General features: G+C 49.2%; 1 protein-coding gene across 4 annotated transcripts in view; it reads left to right on the top strand.

Annotated features, from left to right (window-relative positions):
- The first annotated feature begins 1,941 nt into the window (after nucleotides 1-1,941).
- Nucleotides 1,942-20,536, top strand: part of ALS2CL (ALS2 C-terminal like) — a 63,087-nt gene continuing 44,492 nt past the window's right edge. The window contains exon 1 of one of the 4 annotated variants that reach the window (XM_073334845.2): nucleotides 1,942-2,021. Coding sequence is in view for 2 of the 4 variants with exons in the window: in XM_073334843.2 (XP_073190944.1) it covers nucleotides 14,095-14,118 (24 nt within the window). In the remaining 2 variants the exon portion in view is untranslated. Of the gene's footprint in view, nucleotides 2,022-14,014; nucleotides 14,119-15,073; nucleotides 15,176-20,536 lie in introns of those variants that run through there. The other 3 variants (XM_073334843.2, XM_073334842.2, XM_073334844.2) reach the window with 3 other exon arrangements.

Genomic DNA, 20,536 nt, shown 5'->3' with positions numbered 1-20,536 from the left:
GATAGCTCAGTGGTTTGAGCATTGGCCTGCTAAACCCAGGGTTGTGAGTTCAATCCTTGGGGGGGGCCATTTAGGGATCTGGAGCAAAAATTGGGGATTGATCCTGGTTTGAGCAGGGGGTTGGACTTGGTGACCTCCTGAGGTCCCTTCCAATTCTATGAATGTGGTTCTGAATAAAACCCAGATCTTGAAATTTGCCATGAAAGGGACTGGAGCCTCAGCTCTGGGGTAGTTCACCTGGTGGGCTCCCACAGAGCTGTGGATGCTGGGAATCAGGGCTGCCATGGGGTCTGAGCACCCAGGCTCCAGCCTGCTGATCTGATGGGGACGAGGAGGGGCTCTGGGGGGGTGAAAGCTTGGCAGTGCACAGGCGAGTAGAGGAGGAGCCTGGGAGGAGAACCCAGAAGTCCTGTCAGCCTCCCAAGTGGACTGCTGAGGAGCTGGGCATGTGAGCTAGCCAAGTTGGCAGACTGTGTGTGATGTTTTGTTTTCTGACACTTTTATTCTCTGATGGAAAAAATGTTTGTTTCTTTGGCGATCTTCCAACCAGCTCTACCTGAAAAAATATATCCACTGAAGAGGATAGAAATGTAATGATCAGCAAAGTAAGAAAAATGCTGCGGGGGACTTATTAGTTTGATGTAAGAATATTTACTTGGTATATTTTGACATGCGATGACGACATTGTGTTGTAACGGCTAGAAAGCTTTAACTTTGAATGTCAGCATCTACTGTCATGAGTTATTGTCTGACCCCCTCGTAATTAGGGGTCTATTTAAATCTCCGCGAAATCACACATTTTTCGCGGGTTGGTCAGGGCATCGATAGCAGATTTCGCGGCCGTGTCCGTACGGTTGTATATTCCAGGCCTCCCTCACTTCTGCGCTGCTGCTGGCAGCAACGCTGCCTTCAGAGCTCGGCACCCGGCCAGTGGCCACCGCTCTCTTGCAACCCGGCGCGGAAGGCAGCGCGGAAGTAAGGTTGGCAATACCACGATGCCTCCCTCACAATAGGCTTGCAACCCCCTTTTGGGTCAAGACTCCCAGTTTGAAAAACGCTGTGTATTTTTACCCTATTGTATAGGGTAAAAGTACACAAAAGACCAGCTGTCGTGGTCCATTACTTGTGTTTCACAGCTGCAAATGTGGTAAACCCCCTACTCATCATATCTTGCAACTGTGAAATTTTAAATTGATAGATTATTTTAAGCATTTTCTTCAAACATTGATATTTAATTGAAATAATAAACACGTTTTGCCAAGCCTAGCTAAATGTGCGACCTAGGGCAAGTCACTTAGCCTGTTTGTGCCTCAGTTTCCCATCTGAGTAGTGGGGATAATAGCATTGCTTTGTCTCACGGGTGCCGTGAGAATAAAGGCAGAGGAGCTCAGGTACTGGGGTGGCGGCAGAAAAGTATGCTATCTAGACCGACAGAAATAAATGGCAATTACAACATTTAAAATGCATCAGGAAGAGTAGTGGCAAATGAAGGCAGGATGTGCCTGAGTGATGGATTCAACCTGAAATGTGCCTGCTGGAGGAGCACTATAGCAATTGTACATAGCATTGCTAGTCTTCCTTAGGCAAATTATGAGCCTGCTAAGCTCTATATACTTTACCACAGCGACCATTTCCTTCTCTGACTATCCACAGAAGTATGATAACATCTGTGTCAGTACAGAATCACTTCCCTGTCTATTTATACAGCAATCCCAAATACTCTGTGTCCCATAAATACACTTTCCTTTTAAATTCCCTAAAAGCAACTCGAGTGTCAAATTACTTGTTTAAACATTAATGTGGAGTCCTGCCAAGCTCAGGCTGCCTGCCAGCGGTTTCCATGTTGACAAAGAATGTTTTGCAGTGCACCTTGGGATAAGACCGTTATTACGTGGTTATTTTTTTTTTTTAAAAAAAGCTAGTAAATCAAGTAGCTGAAAAGTCAAAGCAGGCCGCTCCTGTCAATAGCTTCTCTCTCCGCGCCATGGAGCTGCGTGGTCAGGTTGATAACACGCACCCTGGTAAGGAATGCGTCTCGCTCCATTTCGGCTAGCCTGGCTCTTATTTAGGACAAAATCTAGCTAGCCGGCTAGTCAAGTGATATTTTGGGAAACTGAGTGGATTGTCCCAGGAGGGAGCTACGTTTTTCGAAAGGGTTGGGTCGCTCCTGTGGCCAAATCTCTCCTTACAGCTGTGTGGGAGAGGGGTGCTGAAAGGTATTCTAAGTTCAGCGCTCTGTCTTGCAAGGCAGGTGAAGGAGGGATCCTGCATAAGGCACAAGACAAGGAGTCAGGGATAGAACCTGCTCTGTCAGCCAGGCTGCGGCCTTGAGGAAACTCTCATCTCTCTACCTTTATTTGCCAAATGTAAAATGAGTGCCCTGCTAATTTCATGGGGGTGTGGAGGTGAAATCCACTCATGTTCCAAAAGCCTTCAGAATCCTAGGAGGGCAATAACATAATTTATAATAATCTTGTCAAATAACACAATTTTTCTCTTGCATTGCCTCTCTGTGTACTTGTAAAAATTCAGCACCTCCCAGTCACTAATGCCTTCTATCCTCACAGTTCCCTGGGAGATAGGGGAGTGCTATGCCCATTTTACAGATGGTGGGTGTGTGTGTAAGGGGAAACTGAGTCACAGTGACCCAGTTCACCCAGGAAGACCGTGGCCAAGCCAGGAACAGACCACACCTCTCCTAAGCCCCAGTCTAGTCTTTTATCCACTAGTCCATCCAGCCCATCCTCCCAATAAATACCAGTAACTAACCCTCTCCTTCTGCACAAGTCGGTGACCTATTGATTTCTGCCTGACGAAAGGTATAGGAACCAGCAGTAGGAGAGAAGCAGGGAGATGCATGTAACATTGACTTGTGCCAGGGGGAGATGTGGACCAGGCTTTGTGCCTTCTGCGAGTCCTGACCCACCTCCCTTCTGCCTCTGCGGCCCACCAGTTACCTAGTCCCTCATATTCCATGCTTTCTCCCATGCTGCCAGTATGTGTGTGTACGTGAACTCCTTAAATGGACCCCTCTAATCTCTCAAGACTCTCACCTCTGCTGAGATGCCTGCAAACCTGGCTAACTACCCAGGTGAGATTCCTGCTTACTGTCCAAAGCTTGTGTGTATCACTGATCTCATACCTCTCCCGTTTGCCTCAGACATCTAGATTGTAATGTCTATGGGGCAGAGACCGTCTTGGTCCTGCATGTGTGTGCAATGCGGCCCTGGGCTCCCATGGGAGCCACTAGGCAGAAAACGGTGAACGGCATTCCGTGGCCCGAAGGTTCTGTCCTCCCTGCCACAGCACCCCCTAGTGGCAGCAACAGACTCCTGGCAGTATACCCAAGGACCTTGTTGATTTTTTTTCAAAGGATTAATGTTAATTCAGTTTAGAAAACCCTTTCCTCATAGGTCAGGTTAAAGGGGGGGGGGGGACCTGGGCATGTCTTCTTTTTTCAAGACTAAAAGGTGGGGTGACCTGATACATTTTTCAAATATGTTAAGCGCTTGTATAAAGAGGACGGGGATCAATTGTTCTCCGTGTCCACTGAAGGGTAGGACAAGAAGTAATTAATGTTAGTTAGAATATTTCCTAATATCTATAAGGGCAGGTAAGCTCTGGAACAGGCTTCCAAGGGAGATTGTGGAATCCCCATCATTAGGGGGTTCTAAGAACAGGTTGTACAAACACCTGTCAGGGATGGTCTAGGTTTACTTGGTCCTGCCTCGGTGTCGGTGTGTGGGGTGGGGGTGGACTTGACGACGTCTCAAGGTCCCTTCCAGCCAGACACTTCTAGGATTCTATGATAATTCCCTTAGATCGAGGGGATAAACAGTCTTTATCCAAAAGCCAGAATTTGCAGCTGCCAGGAGAAAACACGGGATATTTCTGGATTCCTTGCTCTGTCTGTATCTATTACAACCACAACAAACACTAGCAAAGTGCTGTGCATCCCTCACACCTTTAGTGGCTGGTCCACTAGAGGATAAATACTTACTACTGCTGTTGACTAAAGAAGCTGCTCCTTTTAACTTCACTAGTATCGTCCTGGCCAGAAGATCTAATAATCTAGTGCAGTAGCACCTAGAGGTCATGATGATTCTGAGAGTCTAGGCTTTGAATGGTGTAGACTATTTATGCAAGAGGTCATTGTTGCTTGATAGTTTGACATACTTGATCTCTGGAGCTGGCTGGGAAACTGTTTCCCTGTCCCATTAAGAATTTTTACAGTCTCTTCTCTTCTTCCCCCCACCCCCCCCACAAAAGAACCACCCTGTCCCAAACTGGGATGGAAAGTCAAAATCTCAAACTTTTCATTAACTGAAAAAACACTTGTCTCAGGACAACTGAAACCTCTTGTTGAGATTTTAACTTTTTTGTTACTATAAACTACCTTAAATATCCAAGTAGAAGTTGATTTTACACAGAAAATGGAACTGCTAGTTTTGAAACCGTCAATGGGAAGTTTTGACGACTTGTCAGAACCAGCCCTTTCTGCGAACAGTTTTGGCTTTGACAAATTGGCATCTCTGGCATGGAAAATGTCTTGTCCAAAAAATCCAAACCAAACCTCTTGATGAGCTCCCTGGATCTCTACCCCTATCAGTCAGTCTGGCCAGATACCCTAGGGAAAGTTTCTTGACAGCATTATAGGGATCATCATATGGGGCTGATCTACAGAGGGCTTCAAGTGACTGCCCAGAGCTAGGAAAATCACTGCTTTGTACGCATTGTTCTTTTGTACTCCCCTACCCCCTCTTCTAACTGGTCTTGCATCATACGCCAATTGGATCTTTCAGAGAGAGAGCCTCTATTATACTTGTAAGAGGGTTGGGAAGGGCTGGATTGCGAAGTAGGCCTAAACGTTGCTTTTGTCTATGCTAGTGGGGTAACCACTATTTATAGAATTATACCTAGCTCCCTGTCTCGTGCACAACTGTCTGACTTGCTCACACAAATACTGAGTTCCTGGACTCAACAGGTGCATGGGCAAAACATGTCCAACTCTGACTTGGGCCCCTCAGGGCAGCTGAATGGGTGAGAACAGTCCAGCTTGCTGCCCCATCTTGGTGGCACACTAGCGCCAGATCCTCAGCTGGTGTGAACAAGCATCGCTCCGTTGAGGTCAACGCAGCTGAGGCTCACACCCGCTGAGATCTGTCCCTCTGTACCAAGGAGACTTCTCAGGAAGCCCTGGAGCACCAATTGAGTTGCTGGCCATGCTGTGTCCATCATGCTGACTACCTATAAAGTGGCAGATTGGCTCGATGCGTGGAATACCCTTAAGGGTTGGCCCTGGTGATGTTTCAAGCTGTGTAGTGACTGGTGTTGGTCCCCTAACTACCTGCTGTGTAAGGTTTCCACCATCGCATCTGAAGTCCCCATACAATTACACTGCCACAGCAGCAGGCTGAAGAGTGTTGAAGTCATGTCCCCTGAGCGCAATCTCATTCTGTTCCCATTTGATTTCTGAAAGCTGCTTTCAAGGTTTCAAGGATCAGAAAACCTGCCTTCTTATGCTTATGCTTTTTATGCTTAAGCTTATGCTCAAATAAATTTTAGTCTCTAAGGTGCCACAAGTACTCCTTTTCTTTTTGAGCTCCTTGAGTCCATCACTAGAAGGCAATCTACTCAGTTTAACAAAGAGGAGGTTAAGGGGTGACTTGATTAGTCTATAAGTATCTACATGGCGAACAACTATTTAATAATGGGCTCTTCAGTCTAGCAGAGAAAGGTTTAACGTGATCCAGTGGCTGGAAATTGAAGCTAGACAAATTCAGACTAGATATAAGGTGTAGTTTTTAACAGTGAGCGTAATTAACCATTGGAACAATTTACCAAAGGTTGTCGAAGTAGATTCCCCATCACTGACCATTTTTAAATCAAGACTGGATGTTTTTCTAAATGATGGGCTCTAGGAACTGTTTGGGGGAAGTTCTCTGTCCAGCATTATACAGGGGGTCAGACTAGATGATCACAATGGTCCTTCTGGTCTTGGGATCTATAGATCTGTTGTTGATTTAATTTACCTATGCTTTAGATTATATTTCACCAGGCTAGCAATTCCAGCCCTGCAAAACTCTGCTGTTTCAGTTCACTGGAGTCCGTCCTACCTTCTCACCCCAAATCTCATGAAAGCTGCATTTGAATGAATTGAAAATAATCCTCTAAACCTAATGAAAACTACCAAATTTTGCTGCCTCATTAGGACCAAACTCATCAAATTCTGTCAAGATCCTAGAATGTGACTTGACTTGTGCAAATGCAACCCCCAGTTGACTGACGTTTTGATGAGCTTTTCAGCATTCTTGGCTCATGACCAGTTCCACACTTAAGCTTTGCTTGGCTTCAGGTTGTGTTAGGAAGTTTCACAGCACATCCCTTTATAGAATCATAGAACTAGAAGGGATCTCGAGAGGTTATCTAGTCCAGTCCCCTGCACTCAAGGAAGTATTATCTAGATTATCCCTGACAGGTGTTTGTCCAACCTGCTCTTAAAAATCCCCAAAGATGGAGATTCTACAACCTCCCTAGGCAATTTATTCCAGTGCTTAACCACTCTGACAGTTAGGAAGTTTTTCCTAATGTCCAACCTAAGCCGCCCTTGCTGCAATTTAAGCCCATAACCTTGAAGCATAGGACAAGAAGTAAAGAAGAGCAATTTTTCTCCCTCTTCCTTGTAACAACCTTTTATGTCCTTGAAAACTGTTATCATGTCCCCCCTCAGTCTTCTCTTCTCCAGACTAGACAAAACCAATGTTTTTCAATGTTCCCTCATAGGTCATGTTTTCTAGACCTTTAATCATTTTGTTGCTCTTCTCTGGGCTTTCTCCAATTTGTCCACATCTTTCCTGAAATGTGGTGCCCAGAACTGGACACTATATGCCTGTTGAGGCCTAATCAGCGTGGAGTAGAGCGGAAGAATTACTTCTTTGTCAAGGGCTGGACAGAGAGGTTTGCATAAAACAGGAATCAAGTAAAGAACTTTGGGGCTTTGATAATTCCCCTTTCCTTTGCATACATTTCTGAGATCTCATTCTATTTGTGAAGGAGGAGGTCTGGCTTGGGATCTCAAGTCCCGTGAGAACTGGTGTCTTCAAAGCCACATCATTCTGGGGCTGCTTTGAATGAGATATGAACCAGAATGCATTGGCTGATAAAAACCAAAGGGAAGCACTGGGACTTAGCCTAACCCCCTGAGATACATTTCAGCAATTTTAGGAGGTAGCTCATTTGGAAAAAAGATTTGGACCAAGATGTGGGTTAGTTTTCCTTGAATGAGATCACCCTTGTCGTCTTAGGTAGAGCATTTTTGAAATGTGGTGTACACTAGGGCTCTGCTAATGTAACAATGCACCTGCCAGGTCCTCTCTGGGAACTGAATGTGGGACACCTGGATCTAAAAGCAAGCTCCATTCGCTTGGAAGCAGTAGCATAAGAATAACCAGATTGGATCAGACCAATGGTCCATCTAGCCCAGTATCCTGTCTTCAACAGTAGCCGGTGCCAGGTGCTTCAGAGGGAATGAACAGAACATGGCAATTATCGAGTGATCTGTCCCCTGTCATCCAGTCCCAGCATCTGGCAGTCAGAGGCTTAGGGACACCCAGGGTATGGGGTTGCATCTCTGACCATCTCGGCTAACAGCTATTCATAGATCTATCCTTCATGAACTTACCTAGGTTTTTTGAACCCACTATACGTTTGGCCTTCACAACATTCCCTGGCAAGGAGTTGCACAGGTTGACTGTGCAGTGTGTAAACTAGTACTGCCTTTTGTTTGTTTTAAACCTGCTGCCTATTCATTTAATTGGGTGACCCCTGGTCCTTGTATTTTGAGAAGGGTAAATAACACTTTTTCCACACCAGTCATGATTTTATGAGATGGGGACTGCATGCAATATTCGAAGTGTGGGCATACCATGGATTTATACAGTGGCGATATGATATTTACTGTCTTTATCTGTCCCTTTCCTAATGGTTCCTAACATTGTTTGTTTGCTTTTTTTTGACTGCTGCTGCACATTGAGCCGATATTTTCAGAGAAACTATCCACACTGACTCCAAGATCTTTCTTGAGTGGTAACAGCTCATTTAGACCCCATCATTCTGTATGTATAGTTGGGACTGTTTTTTCCAATGTGCATTACTTTGCACAAGCCTCTGATCTAGCTGTTGCAGGGGACAAAAAGAGCCCCACACACTCTTGGCGTGGGTTATAACACTAACCGTGCAGCGCTCATAATCTGACATGGGAATGACATCTCTCTTCTCTTCCCCACCCCTACCCCCGCATTCTTCAGAAGCCTTCTGGCAGGAAGGGTGGACGATGCAATGCTACTTATAGTGAGATGAGGCAAGGCTTCTCAATTTTGTGTCCTGAGCAGGGCTGAGGCTTTGTGACTGCGCTGAATTAATTCCAAGTGTGAGCTGCTGGGGATGGTTCTGTCCAGCTCCAGGCTTCAGTGGTGCCTTCAGCTGAAGCAGTGATTCATTGTCTCAAGGTAAAGTTATTCCTGGAAGCCTATAAATCACCCTGAACTAAAACTTAAATAACCAATAGTTCCTGTAAGCTGAGCTGGTACTGTCCCTGGATTGTCTGCAAACCACGCCCTCCGGTGCTTACTCAGCACAGCATCACCAGCCATCCTGACACCTCTTTTCCCCCCTCCCCCTGCCTCCGGGGCAGGGAAGAATGTGTTTCTACACTCAAACAGAAGAGAGGAACTTGAGCTATAAACCAACTTCCTTAAAGCCCCAACTGGGGGTGTGTGTGGGGGGGAAATCTCCGTTCTTACCGAAAACCCTCTTCGGGGACGTAGGGCCACATCCTGAGCTGATGCAAATCGTGAACGTGTGGCAGTAGGATGAGATTTTTCCATTACCTGCTGTCAGCACTCAGACCATCCCATGCTTCTAGACCTGTAAATGCTTTTGTGACTCAGGGACCTCCTTGATGCCAGCTGGCGGGGGGCATATGGGTTACAGGGATCCAAAGGGGGCAGGGGGTTGTTTTAGCTCACCAAAGAGTGTCACATAGGTTTTTAGCACACCGGTCAGCATAAACTTTGCAAAATGTATGTATGGAGAATGCCAAAGATGTGGGTGGGAAATGTATATGCTGAAGGCCTTGTAGTTAAAGATACCATGACTTGAGACCGACTTCTCCAGACCGGAGGTGGGAGACCCCCATCTCCCTGGCGGAATGTTGTGTATTGTGTGTCCTACAATAGAAGTCTCTTCGCATAGGAAGTCAAATGCTAATTTACAGCTTGTGGGGATTTCAGAAGGAAAACTAAGGTAAACAGCTGGAGGGCCAAAGGGAGGAGAGCAAAGCTCTCCGCTGATACCTCTGAGGGTGCAGAAAGATACCTGGGCAATGGGCCTCTGTCAGGAAGAAGCAAGCTGCCGGTGGGCTTGGCCTCAGGAAAGCAGGGTCTTAGCCATCCTGGGTGAAAGACGCTGTGAAGAAGGACTTCGGGGTAAGCAGTGCCTTATTAGACAGCCGTGCGTCTTGTTAGCGGAGTTTGGGCTCTAGCCCGTGTTGTGATTAGGTTCTTACAAACCCGTCCTTTGTTCTGAGTATTTGTTTGCGATCATATGAATCTGTTCTTTGTTGAATAAGCAAGAGGAAGTTTTCTCTATAAACAGCTCGAAGCGCTATGCGCGGAGCTGTGTGCTCAGGGGTGGGCAAACTTTTTGGCCTGAGGGCTGCATTGGGTTTCCGAAATTGCATGAAGGGCCAGTTAGGGGAGGCTGTGCCTCCTGAGACAGCCAGTCGCCTGGCCCCTGCCCCCATCCGACCCCCCACCTTCTCCCCGCTTCTCACCCCCTGACTGCCCCTAGACCCCCCAACCCTGACTGCCCACCCCTGCGGCCCCATCCAATGCCTCCTCTCATTCCTGACTGCCCCCCCCGGACCCTTGCTCCATCCAACTACCCCTTCTCCCTGAACGCCCTGGGAACCCCCACCCCTCACTGCCCCCATTCAATCCCCCTGTCCCCCTGCCCTCTACCCAACCCCCCCGCATGCTGCCTGGAGCACTGGTGGCTGGCGACGCTACAGCCGTACTGCCCAGAGCACCAGCAGAGGCGGCCACGCCACCGTGCAGCACAGAGCACCGGATCGGAGCACAGAGCGCCAGATCGGGCCGGACTCTGCAGCTGCACTGCCTGGCAAGACCTCCCCGCCCTGCCGCCCAGAGCCTTGCACCCACGGCGCAGTGAGCGCGGGAGGGGGAACAGCAGGGGAGGGGCCAGGGGCGAGCCTCCTGGGCCAGGAGCTCAGGGGCCGGGCAGGAGGGTCCCGCGGGCTGGATGTGGTCTGCGGGCCGTAGTTTGCCCACCTCTGGTGGAGGCTGTGGTGCCCTGTTCCTTGAGGAACCGCAAGCCTGATAATTCTGTGCCCAGTGGCTAAGGGGCTGGACGCTGCAGGGGGATGCTTGGAGGATGCTGGCACGCTCCAACTCCTGTCTGTGGCCTTCCTGGGGGACAGCGGAGTCTGCTAGACTGAGTGAGGGGGTGCTCGTGCCTCAGGAGGCTGAGAGAACCAGGGAGCTGAGCCCTGGCAGGTACGGGCAACCCTTCCCTGTGCTAAAGGCAGGTGCAAGCCAGGTGCCTTAAAGGCTGGGTACCCCAGGGTGCCCTTTGATAGACCGGGGATGCTCCATGCAAATGTGCTTCTCCAAAGAGCTTGATAGAAAAGGATTCGGAACTAGGCAGCTTTTCAATACGGATGTCGGATCTCCCTGTTCTCCTGCACTCCCATCCGGCTGGGCGAGGCGAGGAGGTTGGTAGTTACTTGTATTACCACTTGAGACTGCAGGGCTCCTTTGTGCTCGGAAATGAATGTACGTAGAGCAGGAGACACTGAAGAGAATCTAGCTAGAAAAGATGGGAGGGGAAACCGAGGCAGAGAGATTAAGGGACTTTGTCAAGGTGACACAGCAGGCTAGTGGCAGAACGAGAGTAGGCCACAGGCCAGGGCCTTATCCACTTATGTACAGGCTCGGAGTGTGTACATAATTAAATCCATCATCCCGGAATCTTTAAATCCAAGAATGGCTGAAGACCTTGGAGGATGGGTGGGTGCAATGGTTGTGTAATCCTGGCATGGTGTTAGGTGGGGAGTGAGTGGTAGAGGAGTGAAGCCAGGCCTGAGGAAGAAGGAGGTGGACAGTGGGAGTAAAGGAACCACTGAGAACTAGTGGGAGGGTACTAGGAATTAGTGTTGTGTCGTGGTGGTGACTGTCTGCCACGGCCAGTCATACAAGGTGGATGGTCGGTCTCATGGCTGAAGGACAGGACAAGGTCAAATCAGAAGGCCTGGGGTCTATTTTTGGCTGTGCCATCAACTTCCTGCATGAGCTGGTCAGGAATGATGAACATCTGTATGTTGCTGAACATGTGTTTTCTTGTCTTCCATTTGGAACATCAAAATGAAGCATTCATTTTGGATGCAGTGTTGTAGCCGTGCTGGTCCCGGATCAAGAGTGGCAGAGCCTTTCCAAAAGTGTGTGTGGGGGGGGCAAGGGCCCCCTCCTCATCCCTCGGAGGCCCCCATCCCCTGCCCTAGGTGGGAGGGGTGTGTGTGCATGCGTGCAAGAGCAGCCCCCATCTGTGTCTCTGCCCCCCCCCCAGGCCCACTGACCAAGGCAGGTGGAGGGACCCAGGCTCCTCACAGCTGCCCACATGGCTCTTACCCCGACCCAGCTCCGGCCAGAGGGTGGTGCCTCAGAGCTGTAGCCTGGCCACAGTAAGAGCCAAGCGGGCAGCTATGGAGAGCGACGACGCAGACCCTCCATGCGCCCTGGGTGGCGGGGCCACGGGCCGGGAGCTGCTCTCAGGCCCCCCACGCTATGGGCAGGTGGAGGGTCCGCATGGCTCCCATAACTGCCCGGGCTCCCTGGCCCGGCTCCACCAGCTGCTGGCCTGGCTGGGGAGGGGGTGGGGGGAAGAAGAGGGGAAGGGAGCGGGGTCCACCATGGTGAAAAATAGATGGGCCTTTCAAAAAGGGGGAGGGCCATGGCTCCCTGACCCTCCCGTTCCGGCACCACTGTCCCAGATGTTAGAGACCAGCTGGGTGAGGGAATATCTTTTATTGGACCAACTTCTGTTGCTGTGAGAGATGCTCACACAGGTCTTCTTCAGGCCTGAGAAAATGTACTCTGCAGAGTAGACATACCCTCGACTAGTCACCCATGGGTGGCCTGTGCCAGCTGGCTTGGGATAGGGGGCTGTTTAATTGTGGTGTTGACGTTCAGGCTCGGGCAGGAGTTTGGGCTCTAGTATCCTGCGAGGTGAGAGAGTCACAGAGCTCAGGCTACTACCCCAGCCCAAATGTCTTTGTCTACACTGCAATTAAACCGCCCCTTAGCCTGAGTCAGCTGGCACTGGGGTGACCAGATAGCAAGTGTGAAAAATCGGGACAGAGTGGGGGTGGGTGAGTAATAGGCACCTATATTAGAAAAAGCCCTGAATATCGGGACTGTCCCTATAAAACCAGGACATCTGGTCACCCTAGCTGGCTCCAGCCAGCGGCAGGTGCCTAATTGCAGTGTAGACCTACTCAGAGCATCACAGCTCAATACAAGGTGGAACAGATTCTTTAGCATAAGTAGTTAACCCATTTCAAGGGGAAGTGGCCCGTTAATACCCTTTCCAGTGATAAGGGTAGGAGGGGAAGGCAGCTTGGTGGGGAGGGGCTGTTAGTGGGTTTTAGATTGTTTGTAATAAGCCATAAATCAGTAACTCTATTCAGTCCATGATTTTTAGTGTCTAGCAGAGTTATGAATTTAAGCTCCAAGGCTCTTCTTTTGAAGGTGTTGTGCAGGTTCCCTTTGAAAATGAGAACTGGTTGTTTTTGGAAGTGTGCACCAGACAAGTGCATAGTGATTGTCTGGTTGCGCCCATGTGTTTACTGAGGCACTTAGTGCACTGGATGATTCCTACACTCCAAACCCCTCGACCCCAGCCCAGAGCCCACACTCCCTCCTGCCCCTCAACCCCCTGCCCCAGCCCAGTGAAAATGAGTGAGGGTGGAGGAGAGTGAGTGAAGGGGTCTGGAGTGAGAAGAGGCGGGGCCTCAGAAGGGGCGGGGCCTTGGGGAAGGGAGCTGGGCAAGGGTGTTCGGGTTTGTGCCATTAGACATTAGTGGTGGGGCTTTGAGATTCTCTGATTAAAAGTACCAGCTGGCTCTGCTATTAGAAGTTCAGATTGGTTTCTGTTGGGTTCAGATCCCCGCCCAGCCCTGCCTGAGAGAAATGTGTTCATACATGGAGCCTGGAACGCAACAGCCCTGTAAATAAAGCAACCCCTTGCGCTGTGCTCCAGAAAGATGACTTCTGCTTGGAGGTGTACCACCAGGGAAAGTGACGTCTCTTCAAGCCGCGGACCAAGCATGTCAACTGGATCTTTCAAAAGCAGCTCCTAAGAGTTAGTCCAAGGCAAATATAGCTCCCTACACTCCACCCTTGGACTTCCTAAGAGGGCAAAAAGAGGAAGCAAGTTTTCCTTTAAGAAGGGCCATGCTGCTTGTGATACCCTGCCGTCTCATTGCACCGCAGAGCAAAATCTCTTCACACACCTTTTAGTTAGGAGTATTCTCTCCATTTTACAGAGGGGGAAAACTGAGGCACAGATGTAAGCTTGGTCAAGTCACTTAACAGGAAACATATGGCAGAGCCAAGCATAAGACCTAGATTTCTTGGTTTGGAGCCCTGCATTTAACCACAAACCCCTTCATCTTGCCATAAGTTTTTATGGATCGAATCTGAGTCTGACATTAAGGACCTAACAGGCTGGAAAAGAAGAGGGACCGATCTTGCGGTATAGGATTGTTCCCTGCTGTGTGTATATACCTGCATGCCTTATATGGACTGGCTTGCTGCACAGCTGAGCTGGGCAAGTCACCCTTGCTGAAGTGGACAGTGAATTATGGTGCATGTCCCATGCTGAAAAGGGCCGTGGAGTTCCGGGGGAGCAGGGAGGAAGTCCACCGTGATAAAACAATCACTCTCAACAAAGGCTCACCCAGCCTGGACACCTCTCCACTCTCCTTTGTGCAGTGGGCATCCTCTGAGTGATGGACTGATGAGCCCCAGACTGTCTGTGTTAGTAAGTTCCTGCGGCGTGTAAAGCTCCTTGAAATCATCCAGCTGGGGAGGAAAGCCAGTAAATTGTAGCGTCAGAGCATCTGGGGAATCGGAGAATGGGGCTTTGTTCCTGCTCTCCAGCGTTCCCTGAAGCAGGCTGGGACAGTGCGGGGCTTTGTTTAGCGGCTCTCATGTGGTATGCTTGCTGCCTGGTGAAGGATTGCAGGGATTTGTCAATTATGGCTGGATTAGAAAAGCTGAAGGGCTTTTGGGCAGAGGGCTCTGGTAGGTTGAAGGGCAACTGGAGGTGGGTGGGGAGGGGTAAGGAGGTGTGGTTAAAAAAGATCTTCCCTTGCTGGTGACAGTATGAAGGTGTAGTGGTTTGTGTGCTGCCGTGGGGAATGCACGGTGCACACGTCTCATGCAGTCTGTTGCAGACTAAACCTGCTACGTGCCCAGTGCACTTTGAATAGTGATGGCTCTCCTTTTCCCCAGTGCTTTGATCGGACTCTCATGCTGTTCTTAACAGCAGAAGCCAAGCAAGGGTGAAAATTGCCGAGCAAGGTAAATGATGCAAGGAACCCAGCTGGGGAAGGCTCATGGAACCCACCGAAATACAGAAAAGGAGGGGGCAATACATTGCCTGGGGCTGGGGAGATATTGGGCGTGGTGATCCAGGGGATGTAACCTAGTGGAGAGGAATTCATTCCATGACTTTCCCTTTAAATCATACGTCTATTTTACATGCCTCTAACATACATATAACAGTAATTGACACATCGGATTGAAGCGACAGGGGTTTTTGTTTCTAAGCAACTGGAGAACAAAGGTAACGAGCAGCCAATGCCTAGTTTCCCTTTACCAGGGTTCGGTAATTCTATCTCAGGGCCCTGTGTGTGTCTCTCGCCCAGTACACAGGCCTGGATCTGTGTTTCAGCAAAGTAGGCAACTTGCTGTGGGAGGGAGGAAGGGAGCTGTGGGTGTGGTGATCGGAGACTCTGGTAGTTCAGCGCTCAGAAGCCCAGAGGAACTGAAGCTGCAGGGGCCCAAGGAAAACATGATTGTTCGTCTTATGTAAAGTAAGTTATTTTAGCCACCAGGGTGCACGTTAAAGCTGGCTTCGCTTGATCTTAAATGGCCAAATTGCATGAGGGAGCGTTTAAGGTTACTCTCCCCAGATTAAATAGACAAGGTAAAATGCAGTTGAAATCTTTTTGAACACGGAGAGCCCTTTAATTGGGCCAGTGGTGGTAGAATTCAGTGCATTCCCTGGGAGTGTCTGCCACAGGCAGGGTCTATTGGCATTCTGCTTTCTTACCAAGGGCAGGGAGGGTTCAAGGTGCCTTAATTGTGTGTGGGGGGGAATGGGGTGGATATTGGTGTTACTGGTGAATGTAAGATACAGAAGCACTGGGAGAGAATTGAGTCCTTAGCAGTGTCACCAGGTTAAAATAGGAGTCTTGAGATCTTTTACGAGAAACGCAAGATGACCCTGGCAAAAGGAGGGGGGAGAATCTAGTTGGAGCCACCTTTCCTAAGCAGACCGATTGGAGCCTGTTTGTGTGGGAAATTGTTCCTGTATCGGATGAGACAGACCTGGACGAGGCAGAAAGCACCAATTTTACCTGGGATCAGTAGCTTGGTGAAGCCAGATTCAGAACCCTGTGTTCAGCTCAGGATTGGAGCCTCCCTGGCTGAGCAAAAACAAATACCAAGCTTATTAGTCACGGTGGAAGAGCGTGCCCGGGTGCTCTGCAAATGGCACAATTGCTGTCATTCTCCCAACAAGTTTACTGCAAAGTTTTAGACTAGCCTGGTGTGATTTTTCGGAATGCAGGTGAACTTTGGTATCTTAAAAGCCTCTCCAAACACTGACTGCAGGTAAACGCTGGTATGTCCTGCCAGGTTGCATTGACTTTATTTGTAGTCTAGTAGCTCCGAGGTCTCCTCAAAACCCCAAAGTGGCTTGTTGCTGTAGGTGCTGTACAGACACCCGGTGAGCTCTCGTTCCAAATGGAGGGTCGTCTAATCCTTCTCTGGACAAGAAAGGGATCAGTGTTAATAGTCCTGCACTACGTGGCCCATTTCTGGGCTGATGAGTTTAGAGATCTGACACGTTGCAGAAAGTGGATGGTCCAGTGGTTGAGACACTAGCCTAGGACTTGGATTCAGGTTCATGCCACAGGCTTCCTCCAGGACCTTGGGCAGACTGCTTATTCTTGGGGCCCGTCTGTAAAATGGGCACTGCCCTGTCTTAAAGGGGCGTTGTGAGGATAAATACGTGAACGGTAAGAAGCACCTGGATGCAATGGTGATGGGTGCCATATAAGTGTCTTAGGTAGCACAGTTCTGTTTCATGGACTCTTTCGTGCCAGCTCCCACGATGCTCTGGGCGTATAGCATAGTGATGGCCAAACGTACTGACCCACCGAGACACACATGACAATCTTCAGAAGTTCGAGAGAGCCAGGGTGCACCTGCCGGGGCTTGGGGCTTCAGCCCCACTCCTGCTGAAGCCCCAGGCCCTGGAACGTGTGCCCCGCTGGGCAGAAGCCCCTACCCCACCACCCCACTGCAAGGCAGAGGTCCTGAGCTACCCCCCCCGCCCCACATTTTGGTAGGCGGAGAATAGGGGAGTGTGTGTGGCGGGGAGTGGCACTTACTGTAAAAGAGCCACATGTGGAACTAACAGCTGAGAGATGAGATTGAGCTGCAGGAAGAAGGCAGTTTGGGGTAGGGGAGTTTGAGGGTGGATTAGCAGCCCCCCCAGTGGGTTGCTGGTGGGGTTTAATGGGCATCAGAGAGCACTGCCTCACAGATTGCTGGCACCTGACTGCCACTTGCTGCTGCTAAGGTTGGCGCTCATATTACCTGCCTTCCTTTTAAGGACAGGAGGGAACTCAAGGTGCAGCGTGAGGAGCAGGAGAGAAGTGGCCCTGTTGTAATAATGCCTAACTGCTCTGAATTGTTTTCCCTGACACTGAGGGGAAGTTCTCGCCCATCTGCAATTCACAGGCTTCATTCTTTGGAGAGAAGTCACTTAGGGCCTGATCCAAAGCACGTTGTTTATGGAAAGACTTTCACCCACTTCCGCGGGCTCTGGCTCTGGCCCGGACGCTCTGCCTTTCTCCAGTCTTTGAGAACAGATGTGGCTTTCAAAGGCTACGCCGAGATCCTAGCGCTCTCAGCAAGAGCCGCGCAGGCAAACTTCGTGTGGGGAGCGGGCCTGGCTCGAGGGGGGTTGGAATCCTCTCCTTCCACTGTCCAGCACAAAGTCTGGATCCTGGTATTCGGGTAGGTGGGCTGCAGGCTATAGGGTTGTCAACAGTCCTGTATTACCAGCGATGTTGCTTATTTAAATGGAAAATTGCCTGTCCTGTACTAAATCCTTACCGGACGCCTTTTATCCTGTATTTCAACATATTAAAACTATTCTCCTGATGTAAGGTCAGTTTCATTATGACATTAGCTTCCAAGGATATAAAGTTTGTACAATTAGACAGTGTAGTAATGCAGAATCGGTCCCATGAACCAATGTACCTATAGGACAGAGGTTCCCAAACTATGGGGCACCCCCCCCCCGGGGGGGTCGTGTAGTAAGGTTATTGCGGGGGGCATGAAGGGCCATGATGGGCCATGCTGAAAGGTTGGAGTCAGGAGCGGGCTCTGTCCGGCAGGGGAAATGGACAGGGCTCTGTGCTGGTGGTCTCGGCTGTCAGGACTAGGCTCCCTGCCCTGCCCACCATGTTCCCTGACTGCTACAGCAGCTACCAGCCAGCAGTTATGCTCCTCTACTGGGGATGTTGGTGGGCACTCTGCCAGTGGGGAACAGAAGGCAACACCCCAGGAGTATTGACCTCTTCCCCCACCCATGCCAGACAGCCCCTTCCTGAGCGCAGCTCCAGGGCACAAAGCCCCATCCACTGACTCTGCCAGACAGAGCTGGTGCAGGGAAAGCAGAACGGGCCATGCTCAAGGGCTATAGTCAGGAGGGGGCCCTGTCCAGCAGGGGGTCAGTACTCACGGGTGCATCTTTCCACTCCCCTCCCGACCCTGGGCCCTGTTCACCTCCCCTGCACAGGTGGGGAGCCAGATGGGCAGGGAGGTGGGTCCCGGCAGCCAAGACTGCCTGACTGCTGCGGGGAGTGGCAGGTTTCCTCAATTTCCATATGGCTAGTACTCCCCACGCCCTGTGGTACTGGGCACTCCACCCCAGCACTATTAGGTAGGTACAGGGTACTCCTCTCCCATAAGGGTGCTAAGAAAAAAGACCTGTATTTTTGAAATAAAATGTTGACAACCCCAGATGTAGTCAATTAGCAATTATGGCAGTTGCTATGATCCCCTCCTGCTCCTCTGACCTGCCCACAACTTCCCGGCTCCTGGGGAGTGTCAGAGTTTTGTGGTCCATGCAGTGAACCCGTAGGAGTTGTGTACTGGGGTTCAGTGCAGCCTGGGAAGATTTCACCCAATAACGCCATAATTAGAAACTTCAGGCTTCTGTTGTCACCTTGCGTCGCTTAGCACTGTGCAAAGCGAGAGAGGCTGCCAACTCGGACTGGTTGTACTTCCCCCACACACTCTGTATGTGTCAATGACACATGTGCAGGGCACTGGGGGGTTTAAACCTCTGACTAAGCACCATATAGTCCTGCTGACTTACCGCTCTTGACCCTCTTCCTCCTGCCCCCAGGATCTATAACTTCCTCATTAGACTCCTAGGGCCCAGGATTCTGCCCTTTTAAGACCATAGGAGTTTTGTCAGTGGGCCCAGGATTCCTTTCCTATATTAAAGGGGACAGAAGTAGTTCAGTCATCATAATGTTGCCCCCCCAAGGTTATTTTTGAAGGAAGCCCGTGCAAATAGTACAAATGCTCCCGCAGAAAACATTTGGGTTTTTCAAAACTTTTTTTTTTTTGTCAGATCAAAATAAACACATGGTCTTTGTGGCTTCCCTCTTTCTCCCCCGCTTCTGGTGGCGTTGGGGAGGACAAATCTGAAAATGGAACATCTCTCCGGGATTTGATGCATCGCACTTAAAAAAAAAAAGTGCTTTTGACACTGCAGAAAATACTGCCTGCTCTTGGGACCAGCTCTAGGCAATGCTAACATCTCTCTAGATCCTAGATTTACCAAACTTGATAGGTCAATAGGGTGACCAGATGGCAAGTGTGAAAAATCAGGACGGGAGTGGGGGGTAATAGGCACCTATTTAAGACAAAGCCCCGAATATCAGGACTGTCCCTATAAAATTGGAACATCTGGTCACCCTATAGGTCAAGATCATGAAAACTGTTGGCAACCTGACCTTTAATTCTCCTTAATTAATGCTAGGTCCATAGTAGTACTTACTTGATCCTCCTGAGTTCATATTACTTCAGCACTTTTATCTTCTCACTTTTAGATTAACCTAAAGCCCTAGCAGCCTTAGTCACAGAGCAGGACCCCACTGTGCTAGGCACTGTGAAAACATAGATCAAAAAGACAGTCCCTGCCCCAAAGAGTTTATAATCTAAAATGAGACAACACACAGATACGGACAAATGGGGGAGCACAAGGAAACAGTGGGACAATGTGGGTCAGCAGAACTGTTGTCATGCTTTTTGTAGGCCTTTCTTTCCCTACGACCTCCCCCTCTATTAGAACAAACTCCAAGAGCAGACCTTCAACTGGCTTTCAGTCTCCTATTGGAGTCTCCTTTTATAATACAATAAAAACCGATTCAGATAGATGACAGAGCAAAATCTTTTGCAAGTTCCCTTCTTGTAGATCAAGATTGGCTTGGGTTTTCTTTCATTTTCTCTTTCCTCTCTTTATTTTCAATGTTCACCTTTACGGTGTTCCCATCTGCTTCTCTGGCATTAAATCCGTTGTACACGAACACACTATGCTGTGTGAAAGTCTGGTGTGAAGAGCTTGCTTCAGAGTGTCTATTGGCCAAAATATGGCTTGGACCTATTTTTTTTCCTCATGAAATGAAAGATCTCTGTTGTGACACTGATCTGAATGTAGAAACCGCAGCATAATACAGCGGTGGAATGTGGCTTATCAAAGTTGCATGGACTAGAAACTTGGCTTAATGTTTAAGGAAGAAAGAACAATGGGCTGGTTTAGATCAAATCAGAGCCTTTCCCCGGACTCCTAGAATTGGCTCTCTGGACCTGTCTTAAATACATCTGTGGAAGAACTCAGAAGATGCGGTGACTAGAAGAGACCATCTCAGAACTCATTATTGGAAAGTTCTATTATGGTGCAGATGTGGTCGCCCCATCTCAAAAAAGATACATTGGTATTAGAAAAGGTTCAGAAAAGGGCAACAAAAATTATTAGGAGTAAGAAACAGCTTCCATATGAGGAGAGATGAATAAGACGGGGATTTTTCAGCTTGGAAAAGAGACAACTAAGGGGGGGGGGTATAATAGAGGTCGATAAAATGATG

Source organism: Lepidochelys kempii, chromosome 2 (assembly GCF_965140285.1).
Source record: "Lepidochelys kempii isolate rLepKem1 chromosome 2, rLepKem1.hap1, whole genome shotgun sequence".
Lineage (NCBI taxonomy): Eukaryota > Metazoa > Chordata > Testudines > Cheloniidae > Lepidochelys > Lepidochelys kempii.
This window is presented reverse-complemented; position numbering and strand designations above follow the sequence as displayed.